At 41.0% G+C, this 24,157-nt stretch overlaps 1 protein-coding gene across 1 annotated transcript in view; it reads left to right on the top strand.

Annotated features, from left to right (window-relative positions):
- The first annotated feature begins 11,396 nt into the window (after positions 1–11,396).
- MARCO (macrophage receptor with collagenous structure) overlaps positions 11,397–24,157 on the top strand; it is a 38,224-nt gene continuing 25,463 nt past the window's right edge. Inside the window, exons 1-4 of the mRNA XM_079132960.1 lie at positions 11,397–11,595; positions 21,103–21,204; positions 21,993–22,217; positions 23,911–23,946. Coding sequence (XP_078989086.1) covers positions 11,487–11,595; positions 21,103–21,204; positions 21,993–22,217; positions 23,911–23,946 — 472 coding nt within the window. The 5' untranslated portion in view covers positions 11,397–11,486. The remainder of the gene's footprint in view (positions 11,596–21,102; positions 21,205–21,992; positions 22,218–23,910; positions 23,947–24,157) is intronic.

Genomic DNA, 24,157 nt, shown 5'->3' with positions numbered 1-24,157 from the left:
AGGGATGGGAATAGACCTTTTTGGTCCATATCATTTTCATATTTTTTAACCTAGTAAAATATTACAGAACATTTACAACCTTAACAATTTGTAAGTGCACATACGTATGTGATATTTTCAATTTCATTCACCTCTAAGCATTTTCTAAATTCCCCTGTGATTTTTTTTCTTTGACACTCTGGTTGTTTAAGTGTGCTGTTTAATTTCCACGTACTTGTGAATTTTCCATTTTTCTTTCTGTTGTTGATGTCTAACTTCATCTCATGGTCAGAGAAGATACTTTGCATGACATCTACCTTTTAAAATCTATTCTGAGTTTGTGGCCTAACATGTGCTGCATCCTGGTGAATGTCCCTTGTGCACTTAGGAACACAGAATGTGTATTCTATTGTTGGATGGAGTTTCTGTATGTGCCTGTTAGGTCTAGTGGGTTTTATTGTGTTGTTCAAGTCCTTGATTTCCTCACTTATCTTTTGTCTGACTGACCTATCTGTTACTGAAAGTGGAGTATTGAAGTGCCTGTTTCTCCCTTGAATTTTGTCAGTTTTTGCTTCATGTATTCTGAAGGTTTTCCGTTAGGTCTATTCATGCCGCTGCAACAAAACATCCAAGACTGGGTAATTTGTAAAAATCAGAAATTTATTTTTTCACACTTCTAGGAAGTCCAAGATCAAACACAGTTGTCTGTGGGCTGATCTCTGCTTCCAAGATGCTGCCTTGTTGCCACAGCCTCCAGAGGCTGAAGGTCAGCAAGCCAAAGGCAGCTGGAGCCTCTTTTATAAGTCTTATCCAATTCATGAAGGGATGACCTAATCACCTCTTAAAGATCCCACCCCCTAATACTCAATACCACTGGACATTAAATTTCTTCCTTCCTTCCTTCCTTCTTTTCTTTTTTTTTTTGGTACCTGGGATTGAACCCAGGATAACCACAGAGCCACATCCCCAGCCCTTTTAAATTTTTTTATTTTGAGACAGGGTCTTGCTAAGTTGCTTAGGGCCTTGCTAAATTGCTGAGGCTGGCTTTAAACTTGCCATTCTCCTGCCTCAGCCTCCCCAGCCGCTCAAATTACAGTTGAGAGCCACACGCCTAGCCGGCCATTAAGTTTTGACATTTGAAAGTTAAACGGACACATTCAAATCATAACATCTGTAAACATTTGTAATAGTTATGACTTCTTGCTGTATTGAACCTTTTATTAATATATATTGTCCTCTGTCTCTGGTAACCATTTTAGATTTAAAGTCTGTTTTGTCTTAATATCACCACATCACCCCTATTTTTGGTCACTATTTACATGGAATATTTTATTCCATCCTTTCACTTTCAATCTATTTGTGTCTTTAAAACTAAAGTTAGTGTCTTATAGATAGCATGTAGCTGGATCATATGTTAATCCATTTACCAAGCTCTGTAATTTGACATGAATTCATTAATATTTAAACTAATTACCAATAATAAAGAATTGCCATTTCTGCTATTTGTTTTCTACTTGATTTATAACATTTTGTGTTTTATTTCCTCTGTTACTGCCTTCTTTCTGCTTAGTTGATTTCTTGTAGAGGAACATTTTGATTTCCTTATCATTTCCTTAGGTGTAAATTCAATAAATATTTTCTTTGTGGTTACCATGGAAATTCCATTTACATCTTAAAGTTTTAACAATCTAATTTGAATTTATACCACCCTAGTAGGATACAACACCTATTGTTGAAGTGCCCTATCTCCCCTTTCTGTCACTGATATTTTTCTACATTATGTGTCCAATAGAGTAGATAAGAAATGGAATTTTTATGCATTTATCTTTTTGTAGTCTATAAAATTAAAAGTACAGCTGTAGATTGAAATTAAAATCAGACCTACTTTTATAATAACCCTGGAGTTGATCTTTTTTGGAGATCTTTATTTCTTCATCTGACTGCTAGTTACTATGGCGTATGGTACTTCCTTTCATTTTATCCTGAAGGACTGCCTTTAAAATTTCTGTGGAACTGGTTTAGTGGTAACAAACTCCCTCAGATTTTATCACAGACTATCATACTTTCTCCCTTACGTCTGAAGGACAGTTTAGCCCAATATTGAATTTTCAACTGACAGATTTTTTTCTTTTAGCACTTTGAATATATCAGCACACTGAATGGTCTCCAGGGTTTCTGATGAGAAATCATTTGAGAAGGCTTGTATGTGGTGAGTGACTTTTTCTCTTGCTGCTTTGCACGTTTTCCTTGTTTATAGAAAATGTGATTCACGTCTGATTCATGTCCATTGTCATGAGTCTCCTTAAGTTTATCCAACTTATTTATTAAATAAGCTTCTTGAATTTGTAGTTTCATGTATTTCATCAAGAATGGGATATTTCCTAGCACTATTTCTTCAAATATTTCTTCTGATCTTTTCTCATTCTTCTCCACTGGAATCACCACAATGCGTATGTTGGTCTTCTTGATGCCCCACATTTTCCTTAGACTCTCCTCACTTTGCTTTATTCTTTCTTTCTGTTCTTCAGATTCAGTAATCTCAATGGTGTAGCTTCAAATTTGCTGACTCATTCTTCAGCTTAATCAAATCTGATTTTGAACCTCTGTAGTGTATTTTCACATTTTATTGTACTTTTCCACTCCAGAACTTAGTTTTGGTCCCTTTAATACATCTTTATTGGAATCCTCATTTTGTCCATATATTGTTTCCCTGTCTTTGTCCAATATCTACCTTTAGCTCTTTGGTCATCTTTAAGACAGTTGTTTTAAAGTCTTTTTCTAGTAAGTCTGATATTTGGGCTTCTTCAAGCATGTTTTCTGCCCATGTATTTTATTCCTTTGAATGAGTCACACTTAACTGTCTTATTGTATATCCCTTCTTAATGTTGTCACTGAGAGGTAGACATTAAAATCTTATTATACTTCAACTCAAAAATAATATTCTTTTCTTTTCCCCAGATTTGCTCTTTGATCATTATAATGTGTCTCTATGCTGGGAATCTGTCTAAGATGAACTTGAGAGTGTCTCAGGTCTTTCTTGAACCTGCCTCTTTCTCTGAACATGCACAGTGGCTTTTGAAATGTACCCTTATGTGGAGCCATTTTTGAATGTCCAAAACAACAAATGCTGTTCCTTGAAGCCTCCTGGAAGCCACTCAGTGGTTGGGGATTGAGACAATAGCAAACTGTCTCCATATTTACCCACCTCTCAGTGATCAGAAGCAGCAATTCATACTCGGAACACAGAACTCCAAAATTTGTAGGGCAAGGTCCTTATTGCCCACTGTAGCTACAGCAAGCCATGAAGGAAACATTGGTTTCTATTCCCATAGCTGCCTGCCACAGGGCAGATGGGTTGGAGAAAGGCAATACTACTGTGCTGATGGCTGAAATAGACAGAAATTAGCTGCAATTTACGAGTCAAGCTGTTTCCTGGAAGATGCAATTATTCAAACAAACACCAGAGTAACAAAATACTCATTTCAGACTATTCATGACAGTGCAATTGCTGTCTAGGTGAAGAATCAGATTCCTGCAATATCCTACACCATCATTATCTCTGACTTATATAATAAAGGATCACTCTAGCTGCTATATTAAACATGGACTGTGTATTTTCATGGACCACTGTATGGTCACCAGTTAGGAAGCTATTAAAGTAATCCAGGCAAGAAGTCATGGTGGCATGAGCCAGGAATTTGGTGATAAGTTTCAAATTTTGGATATATTTTGAAAGCAACCCAATATATTTCCTAATGAATTGAATGTTAGGAAAGAAAGAGAGTGAGAGAGATAAAAGAGTTTTAGGCTGACTTCAAGGTTTTTGATTGAAACAACTGCCACCAACTATGATAGAGGAAATATCAAGAGTTCTGTTTGGACATATAGAGTCTGAAATGTCTACGTGAGACATATGTAGAAATGTGAGTATGGAGTTCAAGAGAGAAGCCTGATCTAGAAATATATTTATGATCAAGACACAGGTGGAATTTAAGACCATAGTATAAGGAATACCATCAAGGCAGTGAGTGTAAGTGGAAAAAGAAAAGACGACAGGATGAAACCCTAGAGCACTCTAACATTAAGAGACAGGAAAAGGAAGAAATCAGCAAAATAAACCCAGAATGCTAGTGAGGTTGAGAAACTATTAGGAAAGTGCTGTGTCTAAAGAGATCATTCCAAGGAGACAGTGGCCAACTCCATGAAGGGCTTATTATAAGTAAAGTGACTAAAATCATGATCATAGAGTGTTGCATGCAGAGTTCATCAGAGATACTCAGAAGGGCAGTTTGGGTTGAGTGAAGGTGGTGAAAGCTCCACTGGAGTTGATCTAAATGAGCATGAGAGGAGAGAAACCAAAGGCAGAGAGCCTGGGGAAGTTCATAGAAAGGGGAGTAAAACACTAGGTGGTAGGTTGTAGGGAGTGAGTCGAGAGCCAGTGTGTTAGGATGGGGGAAATAGCGATATGGACGTTCAGCAGCTGGGAATGCTCCAGTAGAGACTATAAAATCAATGCAGTAGATTTTAAAGAAGGAAGAATGGCTGCTGGGGAAATGCCCTTGAGTAGATGAGAGGGGATGGGAGTTGGTGCCTATGTTAAGGGAATGGCTCTTTTGTTGTTGTTGTTCTTTTTAGATATACATGACAGTAGAGTATATTTTGGCATGTTACATATACATGGAGTATAACTTATTCTAATTAGGATTCCATTCCTGTGGCTGTACATGATGTGGAGCTACATAGGTCGTGTATTCATATATATGGATAAGAAAGTTAGGTTGCATTCATTCTACTCTTTCCCATTCCCATCCGCCTCCCTTCCCTTCATTCCCCTTTGTCTAATCCAGTGAACTTCTATTCTTCCCTGCACACCCCCCTTGTTGTGGGTTAGCATTCACATAGAGGGACTGGCTCTTGATCACACTCGGAAAGTTCATCTACATAATGTGGAGATGGCAGAATCTTTGGTGCAGATGCTGGAGGTGGTGGGAGTCTTGGCATTTTCTCAGTAAAGAGGAGGGCAAGGTCGACAGCTGAGAATGAAGACAGGAAATGAAATGAAGACAGATATGAAGGAGTTGCTTGGGAGAGTGAGTTGGACAAAGAACCATCATACGATTACCAGAGAGGATTAATTTTCATTTACAGTTTGTGTCATGTAATTAAAATGAAACCATCAGCATGATCACATTGATTGTTTTCCCCCAAGTCACATTCAAGCATAGAGCAGGATCAGATCTACTGGGGTTGTGGGGTTTTTATTTCCTTGTTTTTGTCCTTGTTGTTTGCTTTTGCAGTGCTTGGAATTGAAGGGGGCCCCAGGCACACTAGGCAAGCACTCTACCATTGAGCTACATCCCCAGTTGTGGTTTTTACCAAGTAAAGGGGGGAAAGGAGTTGAGGAGGTGTGCAAGAGGCGATTATAAGGGCTGACCTTGAATTTAAGCTGAATAGGTAGAAGACTGGACATGAAGTAGATGATGGGCCTTGGAAGAGTGGCAGAAAAATATTTCAGAGGTCCTAGATTCAGGAAATTGCCAGAGAGGGGAATGGATGAACAATTCAGAAAGACTTAGAGTTACTAAAAATGACTAGGTAAAGCCTGACCCCAGGAGGATGTGAGTAAGTGTTTTAGTCAGATTTTCATTTCTGTAATCAAAATGCCTGACCAGAACAACTTAGAAGAGGAGAGGTTTATTTTGACTTATGGTTTCGGAGGCTCAGTCCATGGTTGGCCAACTCCATTGCTCTGGGCCTGAAGTGAAGCAGGACACCATGGTGGAAAGGCAAGGCAGGGGAAAGCAGCGCAGCTCATGGTGGCTGGGAAGCAGAGTGAGAGAGTGCAAGAAGCCAGGGATAACACGGTCCCCAAGGGCATGCCCCAGGGACCTACTTTCTCCAGCCATGCCCTACCTGCTGACAGTGACCACCCATTGCTCCATTCAAATCATTAATTTGTCAAATGGATTAATCCACAGATTAGACTTCAGCTCCCATCATCTAATCATTTCACCTCTGAACATATCTGCATGGTCTCACACGTGAGCCTCTGAACATACCTGCATGGTCTCACACGTGAGCCTCTGAACATACCTGCATGGTCTCACACGTGAGCCTCTGAACATACCTGCATGGTCTCACACGTGAGCCTCTGAACATACCTGCATGGTCTCACACGTGAGCCTCTGAACATACCTGCATGGTCTCACACGTGAGCCTCTGAACATACCTGCATGGTCTCACACGTGAGCCTCTGAACATACCTGCATGGTCTCACACGTGAGCCTCTGAACATACCTGCATTGTCTCACATGTGAACTTTTGGGGAAATACTCATATCCATAACAGTAAGGAAGGATGAAAGGTGTATTAGTCAGGGTTCTCTAGAGGAACAGAATCAATAGAAAGTATGATTATAAAAGAGAATTTATTAAATTGGCTTACACAACCAGAAGCTGGATAGTCCACAATGGCTGTCTGCAGGCTGGAGAGCTGGAAGAACCAGCAGCTGCATGGTCCAAGATGCAGAAGCCCCAGAACAAGAAAGATCAACAGTGCTACCCTAGTCCTGAAGGCTTCTGGAAACTCCTTGGAGAATCACTGGCAGAGTCTGCTTTGGACAAGTGAAAAAAGTAAGAGACTGATATCCTGAGACAATGGAAGCAGCAATCAAGCACCATTCGAGCTTGCATCTGCTGCTGCTTCCTTGTTCTTCCAACTCTTATTCCCTCCAAGCCACCATCCTATTGGATGAGGCTGCTCATGCTTAGGGAAGCTCTCTACTTCAGTTCACCATCCCACTTGCCAGTCATTCCTAGACACACCCTCACTGACAGACTCAGAAGCCTCTTAATCATCGGCATCTCTTATCTAATCAAGTTGACAATTCAATTTAACCATTAAAAATAGCAAGCTTACTGGGTAAGGAAATGAACAGACACTTCACAGAAGACGATCTACAAGCAATCAACAAACATATGAAAAAATGTTCAACATCTCTAGTAATAAGAGAAATGCAAATCAAAACCACCCTAAGATTTCATCTCACCCCAATTAGAATGGCGATTATCAAGAATACAAGCAACAACAGGTGTTGGCGAGGATGTGGGCAGAAAGGTACACTCATACATTGCTGGTGGGGCTGCAAATTAGTGCAGCCACTCTGGAAAGCAGTGTGGGGATTCCTTAGAAAACTTGGAATGGAACCACCATTTGACCCAGCTATCCCACTCCTTGGCCTATACCCAAAGGACTTAAAATCAGCATACTACAGAGATACAGCTACATCAATGTTTATAGTTGCTCAATTCACAACAGCCAGATTGTGGAACCAACCTAGATGCCCTTCAATTGATGAATAGATAAAGAAACTGTGGTATGTATATATATATGTGTATATATATATATATATATATATGGTATGTATATATATGATATATATGGTATATATATGTGGTATGTATATACATATATACATATAATGGAATATTACTCAGCCATAAAGAATGGTAAAATTATGGCATTTGCAGGCAAATGGATGAAATTGGAGAATATCATGCTAAGTGAGATCAACCAATCTCAAAAAACCAAAGGACGAATGATCTCACTGATAAGTGGATGATGACACATAATGGGGGGTGGGAGGGGTTAGTGTTAGGGTTAGAGTTAGGGTTAGGGAGTGGAGCAAGAATGGAGGGAGGAAGGACTGTATAGAGGGAAAAGAGGAGTGGGAGGGGTGGGGGGAAGGGAAAAAATAACAGAATGAATCAAACAACATTACCCTATATAAATTTATGATTACACAAATGATATGCCTTTACTCCATGTACAGAGAAACAACGTGTATCCCATGTGTTTACAATAAAAAAAAATTTTAAGGGGGAAAAAATAGCAAGCTCACTGGGGAGGGTAAGGGTGTTTGCTTTTCTTGCATTCACAGAGCTTGGAACACAGCGGGCATTCCATAGACATTGACTAAGCGTTTTAGTCAGGTTTTCATTTCTGTAATCAAAATGCCTGACTAGAACAACTTAGAAGAGGAAAGGTTCATTTTGACTTGTGATTTCATCAACTGCACTGGTGCTCAGGTGGACAGTAGCACTAATGACCTCACTGTGAGGCAGTGATGATGGGAGGCAGGAAGAGGTGTGGAGACTTGGTTTGCCTGTTTGCTGTGAGTTTCATTTTGGACCCTTAGATTAACAATAACATGGTTGCCCCAGTTTTAAGCTGTAATGAGGTTGCTCAAGGGTCCTTCTTACTGATTTTCCAGGCAACTCACTCACTGAACTAATTTGGGACCCACTAGTTGCTAGAAAATGAAAGTCTGCAGAGGCTTCTGAAAGTGGGGTCACACTCACATGGGGTCCTCCACCCCCATTTCTCCTGTCTAATAAAGCACCGTGAGTCACTTGACTGTCACTTCAAAGAACATCAGAACTTGATATAACTGCATTGTGGCCTCTCCGAACACACACTTCAATACTCCAATCCAATTATATTCACTCTGCTAGAAAAATAAAGCCAAAACCTGCATTTCTTGAACAACCTGGTCCCCAAATGCAAATCAACTACTTCGCCTGGGGAAGAAACAGCCAGATCCTTGTTCCAGGAGATAAGAGTGTCTGAGTGGAACTTAGGAAATTAGGAATTGTGGTATAGAGTTGTGTGATTTAGGCTTGGTGGCAGGTTTAAGGGATTTTTCAGGGTGACACTGACAGTGCAGAGTGTCACATTGACACAGACCTGACATTGAGTGCTACTCTGCACAGAGCCCTTTTGTTTACAAATGTGCTTACAGTTGGGTCACTTCCTTCAGTCCTCACGGTCACCCTGTGGGCACGTGGGAAACTCTTGCTCTTGCCTGTAATGGGGACACTGAAACCCAGGGCTAATGAGAGGCCAGGACCAGAGCGAGTGTGTGATCAGCACTGTTATAAGTGTTTTGGGATGCTAACTTTATTTCAAATGTTTCTATTCAGCTCATCAAAGAATTTTTGTATGATTTTGATTAAAAATGACATGTTGAATTATTTATCTTGAGAACTGCATCTTCTGAACTCAAGGCTATTCTGGTCCAGGCTCTGGGTCTCAGGCCCCGCAGAGTGGATAGATTAGCTTAAATCATATAAAATATCCATTTATTGCATGAGAAAAAGGGATGAACATCAGTAATTTCATATGGTTCAACCTAAATGGATACTCCCAGAATGGGGTAGGGGCTCCCAGATCTCTGTGCTGCATGTGAGCATTTATTACTCTGCTTAGCTGTCCTCAGCCTGGCTGCACATTGGAGTCACCCAGGGAATTCATCAAGACCTGTCTTAGGCAGGAGGTGGGAAGCTGGCGTTTGTGTTTTCCAAAAGCTCCTCTGAGGTAAACCTCAGGATTGGAGCTCCTGGATTAAACCAGAATTAAACCGGGTGATAGAGGCAAGGTATTCCTGGATTCCAATTCTAATGCCGATGCTTCCTAACTGCATGATTCAAGCAAGTAATAAGTTGGGAGTGTTGAGTATTTTATGCCTAGAGCATAAGTAACAATGAATCCTGGATAACAATCCATGCACCGGGAGCTATGACTTTGTACTGAGGTTCAGAGAAGTTAAGTCATTTAACCAATTCCACACAGCAAGCATGAAAGAGTTGAGTTCAGGACCCAGGTGCATCTGGCCCCAGAGCCAGAGCTGAAAAGATTGTATTTGACAGTCACTAAATAATCCCTCCAAAAATAAAGAGGCACTTGATAATTAGCCCATTTCATTTCTAATGATCCCTGTCCCCACACCCATGTGGGTCAGCACTAAGTCAGAGACAAAGAGGAGGTACTGGGATCAAAAGTGAGCAGGTTTATTTGCCAGGATGTTTACCTCCCCAGGGGAAAGCCCCCTAAAGCCTCTATTATTGGTCTCTCTCTGCCCCAAACTTCTGGCCAGCTGCCTGAACTTCCTCATCCCAATTCTCTCCTTCAATCTTCTCATTCCCAGCTTCTGCACTTGGCCCTCTGCCAAAACAAATGACTTCCTTAATGTTGAAACTGTGGGACTGCCAGGGATGCCTGCCTTGCAGGGGACTTCCAGTAACTCACTTTTCTGAATTTCATTCCCCTTTCACTTTCTGCCGTGCCACAAGCCAAAGAGAGCGACTTCCTCTGGCTCCCGCCTCATCTGCTGTGCACTCTCCTCCTTAGTGCTTCTGTCCCAAATGGACTCCACATCTCAAGGTTCCCTCACCAGCTGCCCTGCCTCAGTGAGTCTATACTTCTTTTCTTTCCTACCTGGGAGGCCGTCACCTTTTCTTGATCTCCAGATCAATCCCCACCATCCCTCTACAACCAGCTCCTTGATTTAGAGAGTGAAACTTTTTGTGCCATGCCTGTCCTTGCCTCCCTTGCATCTAGGAAGCTGTCCTCTTGCAATATCTGTCATTGCTCACTGCACAGCAACTTTCTGGAATTTCCTTGTGTCCACATCCATCTTGCATATGGGACTGTGAGCATTATTAAGACAAAGGCACATCTTCATCTCCTGGTACCTGCAGCTTCGCCGCTTCTCCAGGGAGGGTAGTAATATGGCCACAGTGTTTGTTATGTACCAGGTGCATGCTTAGCCACTGCCCTTGATTAGCATCTTCTTTATTTTACAAACAAGCAAAGTGAGGCCTCGAGTTTGAGTAAGTTGCCCATGGTCACACAGCTCCGAAAAGGAAGAAAGAGAATTTGAAGCAGGCATTCTGGTTCTTAGCATCTGCATCGGAACCACCATGTTGTATACAACATTCCTGGTAGGGTTGGTGACAGGATACAGAGAGGGAACAGCATTCTCCCCTCAAGGAGCTCAGATCTCACCAGGGCTAGAGCAAGAACACATATGCATACCCAAACACAAAGAACAGGGGAAAACTACAAGAACTCTAACCAGGTACTCAAATGTGGTACAGAGCAGTGCTTCTCAAACTTTAATGTGCATATAAATCACTTGGAAATCTTATTCAAATATATTCGGATTCAGTCTTTATAAGGTGGGAGCCAAGACTGTGCATGTTACAAATTTCCAAGTGACACTGATGTTGACGGTCCAAGAACCACACTTTGAGTAGCAAGGATGAACTCTCTAAGGGTTCAAGTAGGTTAGAAGAGGGAGTTTTCAGTGTGGTCTGGAGAGATCCTGGAACAGCTAGCTGGGTTCAAGACAAACCTAGGACTTAATTAAGGAGAGGGGAGGAAGTGAACCATCCTTGCCAGGGTCATCCAGGGGCCTGAGAACAATGCCCCAAAGTTCCTGGATCCCCCTTAATAAGCAGCTGCACTAAGCAGAAGCTCCATATGTGAATGACTTGCTTTTGAGAAATACCCAGTCCCAATCAAGTCAGGAAACATTTTGAGAATTTAGAAATTAGAGCCAAAGGGAAGTCCTACGTGAAGCTAAGAGATTACATGGGAACAAGTGGTTCCTCTTAGGGGAGCATTTCTGCTGGCTCCAGGACTTTGACCACCTATAAAGCTTAGCGATGGAAAATAAGGAAGCCTTCAAGGAGGAAGCATTCTTGGAGACCACTGAAGAAGGAGAGGCTCTTGACCAAACCATGTTCCCTGCGATGGAGACCTTTGAAATCCATGGTAAAGTACCACTTCCCAATAACAGAATTACCTGGTAATTCAGTCTTTCTGCTGTTGAACTATAAGAAGACACAAGTTGATAGAAAGTCTAGGTTTGCACCTTTATAGCATTTTGCACCCGACTCTCATTATGCAGGTCTGCAATGTATCAGACTGAAATTTCTGGAATGCTAATAATAGATGCTGTATCTTTAGCATTTAGGACTTTTTTTTTTTTTAAGCTTTACCATTTCTTTAAATTATAATTAAATATTTTGCCTTGAATAAATGCCAATGCTTATTAAATGCCTGCTTTTTTATGAGTATCTTATTCTGACACACTGGTTGTGTGTTAAATGAATATGCAAAACTGAGGGAGTTGAAAACTTCCATTGTGCTGAAGCCAAGCACCATATGTTTTTTGTACAATTTCTTTAAAATACTTTTATGGATTCTGTTATAGCTGAGGTGTTGATCCAGAAACACAGTCTTCACTTCATGTTGGTTAGGACATGTTCATAGCTTCAGAATTAGTTTGTCTTAGATTGAACACAGTTTTAAAATTCAATCAACCTCATTGTCTTTATTTTCTCCCTCCATGCTACACAGATGATATATTTTTTAAATCTCCTAGAATTCAAAGCCTTTAAAGTCAGGTGGTACTTTCCACAGATAATCTCTGATTTCCCATCCTAGAACATTCTCCTGGAATCACCTTCCAAAGGGATTAGGCATTTCCACTCCCAGGTTTTTCTGGACTTTGTATATGTAGAAACAATGACAACTCTGTCCCCTGACCTGGTCTGTGAATGTCCTTGGTTGGAATTGGTGGGTGCAGGAAGATGAAGGGTTGGGGTATTGCCTTTAGGAATTTATGGTGTGATATAGAGAAAGGCAATTGGGTGGCTCACTATAACCACTGTTGGCTGTCAGAACTTTTCAGAATATGGTGTTCTGGCTATGTAGCTTTTTAGGACACAGAAAGTGTTCTAGAAAATTCATCTAATCAAACATTCAGTACCTGTTACAACCCAGACACTGTGCCCAGGAAAGAGACATGAATAAACAGAACCGTAGGCTTTGAGGAGTTCACACTTGGTGGTGGCGACATGAAGGTTACCCATAAGCTGAACTTTTCCATACAGTTTGTCACCAATTGTGAAAGAGATTTTTATAGGACATTGTGGGAGTACTACCTGGTATTGGACCTGGAAGTAGAGTCACTTCTAAAGTTAAAAGGGAAAAGGAGGTTAGTTACAGAAAGGGGAGTTTCTGGGGTGGGGTGGGGGACCACATGTCTATATATAATAAGAAATACAAATGGCTCTACCCTATAGGGCCAACATTGGGAGGGGAAGCTCAGGGGAATTGAGGCCGGGACCAAGGAATGTGGAGTTGAACCTGAGATGGTGCAGAAGGTTGACCTGGGGCTGAGAGGCATTGCTTTGCATCTGAGGTTGCTCACTGTATAAAGGGGAGACTGGGGAATGGGCTGGAGACGCGTGAAGACAGAGAGGAGCGTGAGAGCAAAGGATGATGAGGAGCAGGGGCTCAAGGAAAGAAAAAGGAGAATACCCTGGGGAAATACTAGAAGTCAGATCAGTAAGACAGGAATGGGGTGGGGGTGGGGGTGGGGCTCAACAGGGTGGCAAGGGCAATGCAGGAGTCAGCAGAACATCCTGGATTTTGAACTTGAGTTGTGGGTGCCATGAGCTGAGTGAGAGTCCAACTAGAATACCAACACCACTCCAGGGTGCATGGAACATTTTCATAACGTGTGGACAACTTCTGGCCTTCTCATTCAAAGATCATGGAACATACAGAACTTTCCAAATGAGTATCTTCATGAACTGTAAGGACCAGGAGTCTTCAAAACACAGTGACCCCTCAGGGTTCATAATATGGATTAAAATTACTTATTTCAAAACTGAATGTCTCCCAACAACTTTATTTCTGTTTCATCTGCTAAAGATCTTTCCTACTTCTCCCTTTCTTTCTTTCTTTTTCTTTCTTTCTTTCTTTCTTTCTTTCTTTCTTTCTTTCTTTCTTTCTTTCTTTCTTTCTTTCTTTCCTTCTCTCTTTCTCTCTCTCTCCCACCCTCCCTCCTTTCTTTCCTTTTTTCTTCCTTTCTCTTTTTTCTTTCTCTTTCTGCCACATATAGTTTTTTGTTTGTGTTTTTCACCTTCAATTTCCCAAAAACATCACTGGAAAACATTTGCTATATCATGTTCTCATTTATTTTTGTCCATTCTTGCTAGGGTTGAAATATAAAAGACTACCTTCCCCTGCTTGAAAGAAATATTAAACTTTTTTTTTAACAACTCAAGGATAGCATTAGGAATGTTTTAAACATACTCTGCAGCAACTTTTGAAATGTAACCATTTTTATCTAAAATTAACCTAAAAATGGTGATGACTATAAATTTCACAGGATATTCTACAAGCAAAATATTCTGTCTCCCTCTCTCTGGCCTTCCCGCTCTGGGCTGCCCAGTAGCAGCAGGCCCCCCACCCTGTTCCTTTATCAGCTCTGCAATCAGGGTACGCTTTTTTTTTTTTTTTTCTTAACAACTTTTTGAGATATAATTGACAAATAAAAATTGTATAGATTTACAGTATACCTGAATGATTTGATATACGTATACATCGTGAAAGGATCACACAATGATTGTTTTGTCCTTGAAGGGACCAGACATTCCCTGTGGCTCTTAATAGATTCAACAGAAACCCAGGATTTTTCTGGGACTGCTGTTCTGCCCCATCTCCCACCTCAACCATGGAGAATATGAGCTTGAACTAGAGAATTTCCATTTGTGTCTGTGGACAATATATCTTTCTCAGATATGCCAGTTTCTACCGTTTTGAAAATTAGGAACTCTTGTCTGGCTTGGCTCTTCCCAATACTCCTGGTGTGTCTGTTCCTCAAGGAGGACTGTGTTTCAGTCATCCTTTTCACCACTGTGACCAAAAGACCTGACAAGAACAATTAGAGGAGTAAAAGTTTATTTGGAGGCTCGTGGTTTCAGAGATCTCAGTCTTTAGACGGCCAACTTCATTCTTTGGGAACTGAGATGAGGCAGAACATCATGGCGGAAGGGTGTGGTGGAGGAAAGTGGCTGGGGACATGGCACCAAGAAGCAGAGAGAGAGAGAGAGAGAGAGAGAGAGAGAGAGAGACCTTTTCCTCACCAGGACAAAATATAAACCCAAAGGCATGCCCTCAATGAGCCACCTCCTCCAACCACACCCCACCTGCCTACAGTCACCACCCCATTAATCCCTACAAGCGCATTAGGTACACTGATTAGGTGCAGACTCTCCTAACCCAATCTTTTCACCTCTAAACCCTCATGAATTGTCTTACACATGAGCTTTGCGGGGACACCTCATATCTAAACCATAATAGACGTGTTTCCACATCTGTGGGCTCTTGTGAGTCTAGCACACAGAATATCAGGACCTCTCAATAATTTCAAGCTTCCCATCTTTCTTTACAATATTCTCCCCACCCCAACTTTTCAGTCTGAAGGAGAACATTTGTTATTGTTTATTTTTGGCAAAGAAGTCTCGAACAAAATACCAATAGAAAAATGGAGGTTTCATTGTTTGCCGTCATTGATATTATCCATTTGCTCCCAGTCCTGTCCCTTCTTCCTACACTAAAGATAATCTAAAGACACTTTTAAACATTCCCCTAAGTCATCCTAACCCTGAAGTCCAGACAAATCAGTTCTGCTGTCACTTCATGTAATAATTCTGACCTTGTTTATCACGCCAATATTTCTCAATATCTTTTAAATATCTGGCTTTACCACACAGACATTTTTTAGCTTTTTATTGTGAAATAATTACATAGATTGACAGAAAGTTGCAAAATATTTAAAGGAAGGTCTTGATGACTCTTCACCCAGTTTCCTTCAGCAGTTACATCTTACATAGCTTTGGTATGTCACAGCCAGAAAATTGCTGTGATCCACAGTTTCTCCGAGCCGTACATGAGCTCATGTGTATGCCTATAGTTCTATGCATCTCTGTGTTTTATAGACACACATCCCCCTCAGTCCTCCACAGAAATCCTTAACCCTGGCAATTACTAACGAATTTCCCATTTCTTTAGTTTTGCTATTTCAGAACTGGTATATGAAGAACTACACAGTATATAACTTTTTAAAGATTGTTTTTTTCACATAGGATAATTTTCTTGAGATCCATTTAAGCTGTTGGATATCAATATTAGGGTTTTTTTTTTTTTTTTTTAAATTAGTGAGTCTTCATTCCATGGTAGGAACATACCACAGTTTGACTACTCATCCACCGAAGGACATTTAGGTTGTTTCCAGTTTTAGGATCTTATAGATAAGACAACTATAACCATTTATGGAAAAGTTTTTGTGTGAACACGAATTTTCATTTCTCTAGGATAAATGTCCAAAAGTATGTTTCTGGGTTCTAAGTATATGTTTGGTTTTACAAAAACCAGTCAAAGTATTTTCCAGTGTAACGGTACCATTTTACCTTCCTACCTGCAATGTAAAATGGAAATAGTTTCTTCAATCCTTTCTAGCATTTGGCATTCTTTTTTTTTTTTTTTTTTTTTTTTACTTTTATCCATGCTCATAGGTGGGCAGTGTTCCCTCATTGTAGTTTTAAATTACATTTCGTAATGGCTAATGATGTTGAATATATTTAAGTGCTTATCTGCCATTTGTACACTTTCTTCATTGAAATGCCTTTCCATGTCTTTTGCCTGTGTTTTAATTGGATTGTTTGTTTTTTTATTGTTTAGTTTAATTTTGTGTGATTTTCCCCCTGTTGGGGATCGAACCCAGGGTCTCACACATGCTGGGCAATGACTCTGCCACTGAGCTGAATCCACAACCCCAAGGGTTCTTGATACAGTTTAGATACAAGTTCTTTGCCAGATATGTGATCTGTGGATATTTTCTCCCAGTCTGTAACTTGTGTTTTTATCTTCTTAACAGGGTCTTTTGCACAGCAAGCATCTTTTATTCTGATGAGGTCCATCCAATTTAACAATCTTCTCTTCATAGATTATGCTTTTGGTCTGATCTAAGAACTTTTCACCAAGCCCTAGTTCTGATTTTCTCCTATGTTGTATTCTAAAATGTTTATAGTTACATTTTACAACTAAGTCTATGATCCATTTTGAATTGTTTTTCAATTGAGGTATCAGGTTTTTGCTGTTGCTGTTGTTTTTTGGTTAGGAAAAATCTTTATTTTTTCAAATTTAATTTAATTTTATTTTTTGATTCATTGTACAACTTTTCATTTCTCTGGTTGTGCATGATGTAGAGTCACACTGTTCATGTAATCATACATGTACACAGAGTAATGATGTTTGTCTCATTCCATTATCTTTACTTAACCTGCCCCTTCCCTCCCCTCCCCTCATTTCCTTCTACACAATCCAACCTTCCTCCACTCTTCCTTTACCCCCATTGTTGTTTTTTATTTTTGTTTTTGTTTTCTTGGCAATGGATGCCCAGTTGTTTCAGCATCATAGGTTGAAAAGGCTGTTCTTCCCTGCATTAAATTGCTTTAGCATCTCTCTGGGATTTTGATAGGATTGTGTTACACCTGTAGGTAAGCATAGGGAAATTGGCATCTTTACTATGTTCAGGTTTATCCATGAACATGGTATGTCTGTTCATTTATTTAAGTCTTTGCTTGTTTAAAGTCAGAATTTTGTAATTTTCAAAAATCAATAGAGCAAATTTGTGTCAGTCTATTTTTGGGTTCTGTATTTTGTTCGATTGACCTATGTGACTATGCCAGTACCATTATCAACTGTCTTGATTACTGTGGCTATATTATAAGACTGGATGTCAAGTAGATTTATTCCTTACATCTTATTCTTTTATTCAAGATTATTTTAGTTATTCTAGGACCTGGCCTTTCCATATAACTTTCAGTATCAACTTATCTATACCAACAAAAAAAGCCTTGCTATGATTTTGATGGGAAATATACTACTACATCTATACATAAATGTAGAGAGTATTGACATCTTTACTATATTCAGGTTTTAATCTTTGAACATCATATGTCTCTTCATTTACTTAAGTCTTTGATTTTTTTTAAGTCAGAATTTTGTAATTTTCAGCATTCAGACCCTGTACATGTTTTTTTTTTATATTTACATCTAAATATTTTATTTTCTTTGTAGTAACTATCAAAGATATTATGTTTTAGTTTTGGCTTTAATTTTGCTAGTATTTAGAAATGCAATTGAGTTTTAAATGCTAATCTTTATCTTACAACTTTGGTGAACTTATTTATTACTTCTAGGAGGTTTTTTGTAGATTCTTTTGTATTATCTATATGGACAGTCAGTTCTTCTGCAGATAGTAATATACTTATTTTTTCCTTTCCAATAACTTCTCTTTTTTTCCTTTTTGCACTGGTTAGAACTTTCCAGTACTACATTGAGTAAGAGGGAAAAAATGGACATCTCGCCTTGTTTTGAATATGAAGGAAGAAACATTATAATCTGCATTTCATAATTAAGCATAATGTTAGCTTTAGATATTTTATACATGCTATTTTTTTTAAGTTCCATGTTTGTTTAAAGTTTCTAATCAAGTTTTCTAAGAGTTTTTAATGTTTATTTTTATGTATAATATATATGAATCATGAGAGTTTTGCTATGAGTTATATATTGTCAGTGCCTTTTTTACTTTTTAGTTATAATTTTTCAAGTTAATTTACTGATCTGGTATATTGTTTTGACTGGTTCTCAAATATTGAACCATTCTTGCATACCTGAAGAGATACCATCTGGTAATGACATGTAATTCCTTTTATAGATTTCTTGATATGATTTATTAGTATTTTGCTGAAGATTTTTATGTCAAAGTTCTTGAGTCACTTTGGTATTTAGATTTCTGAGGACTTTCTTTTGTACTACCTTGTTTGATTTCATATCAGAATAATTCTGACTTCACAAAATGATTTGGTAAGTATTTCTTCCTCTTCCATTTTCCTGTGTAAAATGGATTCTAATTCTTCTTTAAATGGTTATTAGGACACTTAAGTAAAACCATATGGGCCTGAATATTTCTTTTGGGGAACTTAGAAATTAAAAAATAAATTTATTTAGTGGTTATAGATATTTGGATTATCTATTTTTATCTTGGTTGTATTTTGGTAGTTTGTGGCTTTTGAAGAATTGGACAATTTCCTTTAAATTAAGCACAAAGTTAGTAATAGTATGCTCCTACTTTTTATCAATGGTTACATGTTCTGTAGTAAAATCCCATCTCATTTTTTATATTAAGATTTGTGTCTTCTTTCTTTGTTATTATTGTAAGTCTTGCCGAAGGCTTGTCAATTTTAGTGATTTTTTTCAAAGAACTAACTTTTGTATAATTTTTCTTTTTTGCTTCTTTTTTGTATTCCTATTTAAAATTAACTTACATCTGCTCTTATCTTTAATATTTTCCCCCTGGTTGATTAGGGTTTACTTTGTTCTTCTTTCCTAGTTTCTTGAGGTAAGAACTTAATCTGTTGATGTGAAATCTTTTTACATTTTTAGTGTAAACAATTAATGCTATTAATTTCCTTCTCAGTGCAACTTCAGCTATATCCCATAAACTTTGATCTATTGTATTTTCATTTTCATTGGGTTCTTAAAATTTTTCTTTGAGACTTTCTCTATGACTTGTATTTTATTTAAATGTACTTTTTTAAAATTTTCCAAATATTTGGAGATTTTCTTCTTGTCTATTATACAATAGTATATACAGGGCCAAGTGGACAGCCTGACATCCACTAGTGTGTGTCTCAGGGCAGTAGAACACCTATCAGGGTCCTTCTGTCATGAGGAGATGGCAGGCCTTAAAGACTAGAGTTAGTATGCAGCCATTTGTTTCTACATTGGGATTTTTATGGGATTGAAATACTCTTGTTTTCCTCTGGAGGCATATCTTCATTGTGTCAGACAAGAGAGCTGTTAGATTTCTGAAAACTGCTTCTCTAAAATCCCTGCCTAGACCCCCCTGGATTACTCCAGGGAAGCCCATTCTGATTTACCAAAGGCTCTTCTCATTCTCTCATCTTATGCAGCTCTTCCTTATTGGCCAAACCAGAATAGATACTTCCTTTGTAGTTTCTTCCACATTAGAGAGATGAAATGCTCGGTGTACAGGGTGGAGGCTTCACTAGATCCTTCACTTTGTACAGAGCAAGCTAGATAGACCCACAGATCCTAAGTCCCCAGTTCCCAAAATGCCTCCCCCTAGTCCAGGTGGTAGCTCTGAGTTATAAAACCGTTCCAGGCCTGTGTGGACAGCCAGGCGCTACTTCAACACTGCCACCTTTCCTTTCCCCCTCACTTCATCTTTATTCAAATGCCTTCCCCATACTCCCACCATCTTGTTTTAGAATAGATTTCCATGATTGCTCTCACCCCCCACCCCAACCTCTGTAATACCTGTGTCCATTCTCACCGCATGCCTCATTTCATCAGGTTTAGGGCCATCCCTAGACAGTACCTTGTGTCAAATATGAGACTCACTTGCACATCACATGCCTCACCATGATGCTGTTGTGGCTTCCCAAGTCCCTGAGTTGCATTCCCAATGTCTTTCCAAAACTTCTACACTGGCTGTGTCCAACTCTGCACATGTTCAGCCCCCAACACTATTCAGGCATTCATTTATTCACTTATCCATTCATTCATTCTGCCATCATCTTCCAGCATATCCTGTGTGCCAGCCACCATGTTGGTGCTGGAATGTAGAACAAGAATCTTCCCAACCATTTGAGGAGACTGAGATAGGTACAGACCCAATTCAGAGTGATTGGTATCATGACAGAGGAACAAACAGTGATGTGTGGAAGCAGAAAGGGTTCCACCCAGCCCAGGAGACCAGAGGAAGAATCTAGAAGCAGAAAAGTCTCTACTGTGCTCACAAAGAATGAGCAGGAGCTGGTCTTATGGCAGGGAGGAGGATAAGTCCTATATTTAGAGGAAGTGTTTAAATTCCAAAAGTCTGGGAGGAGGAAGATTGTTTCTACCTTATTTATTTATTTATTTATTTACTCATTTATGTATTATTTTTATTTTTTTAGTGGTTGATGAACGTTTATTTTATTTATTTATTTTTATGTGGTACTGAGAATCGAACCCAGTGCCTCACATATGCTAGGCAGGCACTCTACCTAACTCCAGCCCTTCCACTTAAACACATGAATTCATTAATTTATTCCGTGAACACCATTGAGCACACAATTTGAGTCAGGCATGGTCCTGGGGCTTTAACAGTGAACAAGATGGTGTGACATTTCTTTTAACATGATACGGAGGTTTGAATGCTCAGTCACACCAGTGAGTGACCAACAGTGGCCCTTACCTGGTGGCAAAAATAAGGGTCCAGGTGAAGATTTCATGTCTTTGCTACATGACTTTCTAGGGAGACCTCTGCTCACATGATGTGGCCTGGCACAGGCTGGGTCCCTTCTTCTGTGCCCTCTGCAGCAACTGTATGCTGCCTGGCTTGTGTTTCAGATTCAAAGCCCAAGAAGAGAAATGGGGTGAACTGCTTCATGGCTATAGTGATTACCTACCTGATTCTGCTCACAGCAGGCGCTGCACTGCTGGTGGTCCAAGGTAAATCCATCGTGGTCCTCTGTGGTCCCTCCTGGGATGGTGGAACTCGCTACTCTAATGCAGGGCTCAGGCTGAGAGGAGAGTCCCAGCACTACTGCTGCCCACTGGCTGACCCATTGTGGGAGAATGCTCAGTCCCTGGGCCACCACAGTGATGGGAAGGAAAAGGTAGTGTGGGGCAGGTGTGAGAATGCAGTTGGGGACTTTGTATGTGAAGCAGTGAAAGATGTAATGATTTCCTCTGGGGTCTGCCACACACATCTGGCACAAAGGATTCCCAGCCTCTGATTCCAGTGTTCATTGAACATGATTTTACTTTCAAAGTATCCAGTCCAAATGTTCAAGTCACAAAGCAATTCCATTCACAGACACTGAAGCCACTCAAGAACTTTGTGTGCACAGTTGTCATAAACACTTGGCACCAACATATGAAGGTTACACTCGAACGCTGCTTGTACATCTTCAGGTCTGACCAATTTAGTTGTCATGCATTCACACCCAGAGTGTCCAAGAAGGTCTGGGTGAAAGTTGGAACTTGACAGTGAACGCTGCAGGCACACTGTTAGGCCATGCAGGACTGTTATGGGGGTACATAATGCCATGCCTGACCGGGGGAAGGACACTTGTTCTAGATGTAGAAAAACTCTGTGCTCACACCAGGTCGTGACAGCACATGGAATTTCTGTTTGTGACTTCAGGACACACATGACACAAGAATGTCAGGGCTGTGTTCTGTTGGCTTGGGCTTTAATGAGGTCTCTAAAGGGATAATGTGGGGTGGGGGTCCAGTTCTGAATCTGCAGGAGCGGCTCTGGGCCCTGGAGATGTACTTTCCCAATAGCACACTGGCTGCTGAGGACAGACCAACCTTCTCCTTGCTGCAGTTGGCATACCCCAAAACACACCTGGCTCAGAGTGCATCGGAGCTGCAAGTCCTGCAGGCCCAGATGGCCCAGGTTCGTGGCAGCCAGGAGCAGCTTCTTCAGAGGGTAGACAACTTCACTCGGAACCCAGGTTTGACCTTCTCCCTTCTGGGCTGGGACTCCTCAGAGGAGGATGAGGAAGGAGGAGCTGTCTGTTCATGCAATGAGGCAAGAGGGCTTTCCAGGACCAGGGACTCTGGGAACAAGGCAGGGGGTGAGAGCCATGTGAGAAGAGCAGGAAAATACAGGCTTCAGGGAGGCTGCATATAGGCTCTGGAGACAGTGGGGTCAGGAACCAGGGGACTAAGGGCACTACCCAGGTGAAGTGTGGCCAGAGACTGCAGCAATCAGCCCAAGGACAATTCTGAGTCACCAAGACCCTAGACTGATCTAGAACATTTAGGAGAGTGGGTAAGATGCAGTCTGGAACAATTCCCACTCTCGTGCAGCTGCCTTCCTTGACCTGCAGTTAAGGAGAGAAAGTTGAAGACTCCAGGCTGCTCTAGACAGTGCGGGGACCTGGGAAGGGAGAGGCCGGCAGGATCCGCTGGGGAAAATGGAAGGGCTTAGATTGTAGGAGAAAGTGGAGCCAAAGGTGGACATGACAGGGATTCCTTCCTTCCATCCTCTCAGATTCTTGGAGTGGCATACTTTATTCTCTCAGGTTGACCCACAACAAGAGGAGCTTTGACCTTGATTGGTTTGGGCAAAAAAGTGCCCAGGTGTGACCCAACTGTCACACAGTTACACTGCGACACAAAGTTCTGAACCCATGTCAAGAGCAAGCAGGAACTTAGGAAGGTGGTCCCATGACTGTACCCTGGACACAAGGTCCAGGGGGTAAGATATTTTAGTCAGTTTTTTCATTGCTGTGACTAAAAGACCTGACCAGAACCACTGTAGAAGAGGAAAAGTTTATTTGAGGGCTCATGATTTCAGAGGTCTCAGTCCATAGAAGGCTGGCTCCATTCCTTTGGGCTTGAAGCGAGGCCAAACATCATCATGGAAGAGTGTGGCAGAGGAAAGTGCTCACATGATGATCAGAGAGCAGAAAGAGAGAGACTTCACTCACCAGATACCAAATATATACCTCAAAGTCACGCCCCCCAGTGCCCACCTCCTCCAGCCACACCCTGCCTGCCTCCAGTTATCACTCAGTTAATTCCATCAGGGATTAATTCACTGATTGGGTTATCTTCTAGACCTTCTTACATTGTTTCACACATGAGCTTTTGCGGGACACCTCACATCCACACCATGACACATACTGTGGCCTCCCCAGGAAATGAAGATGAAGGCTGAGTCAGGATGTAGGAGGAGCTAGTGGGAAGATAGATGGAGTCTAGGCTTGGACATTCAGACACCATGGGAGTCCCTCCCTTAAAATGTGAAGGAGCTTGTTTTGACTGACATGAGGAGATCCTTCCGAGACCCCACAAACACTTGTGAGCTGGTTTGGAGAAGTGCTGGTGTGTGTGGGTGGCCTCCACCCCTTTTCCACACTCCTGTGGCCCCCCAGGGATCTGCTCCCTGGGAGACTACTAGTAAGACACACACTGCTAGCAGACTACAAGTGTCAGCTCAATACTTGGCTCTTCCCAAGAACATTGTCCTGAACATACCCAGGGGTTTGGATCCTCTTATCCAAACACCCCTACACTGGTTGAAAGTTTTGCTCCCCGTGTGGGTGGTCCCACTTTCTATAGCGGAACATAGGAGATCTCTGGGGGAGAGCCAAAAGGGCCCTTCTGTTGGACCTCCAGCCTTCTCTGCTTCCCTTGCAGAGCTGTTCGGGATTAAAGGTGAACAAGGAGCCCCAGGTAAGTTCATTTCCTCTCTGACCCATCCTTCTCCACCCACAAACCTGCCCTCCAGAGCCCTTGGCCTGCGCCATTCTGGGGCTGAGTCTAGCCTGACCCTAGCTTACCTCCCACCAGTCCCAAGGCTGCGTCCACTGAATTGCCTCTCTGGGCCTTCACCACTCTTGGACTCCCAGCTTGTGGGCCTCGCCCTCCTCCTTACCTAAAATAA

This window comes from Sciurus vulgaris (assembly GCF_902686455.1).
Source record: "Sciurus vulgaris genome assembly, chromosome: 3".
NCBI lineage: Eukaryota > Metazoa > Chordata > Mammalia > Rodentia > Sciuridae > Sciurus > Sciurus vulgaris.
The sequence above is the reverse complement of the archived record's forward strand: the minus strand, read 5'-3'. Positions and strand labels throughout refer to the sequence as shown.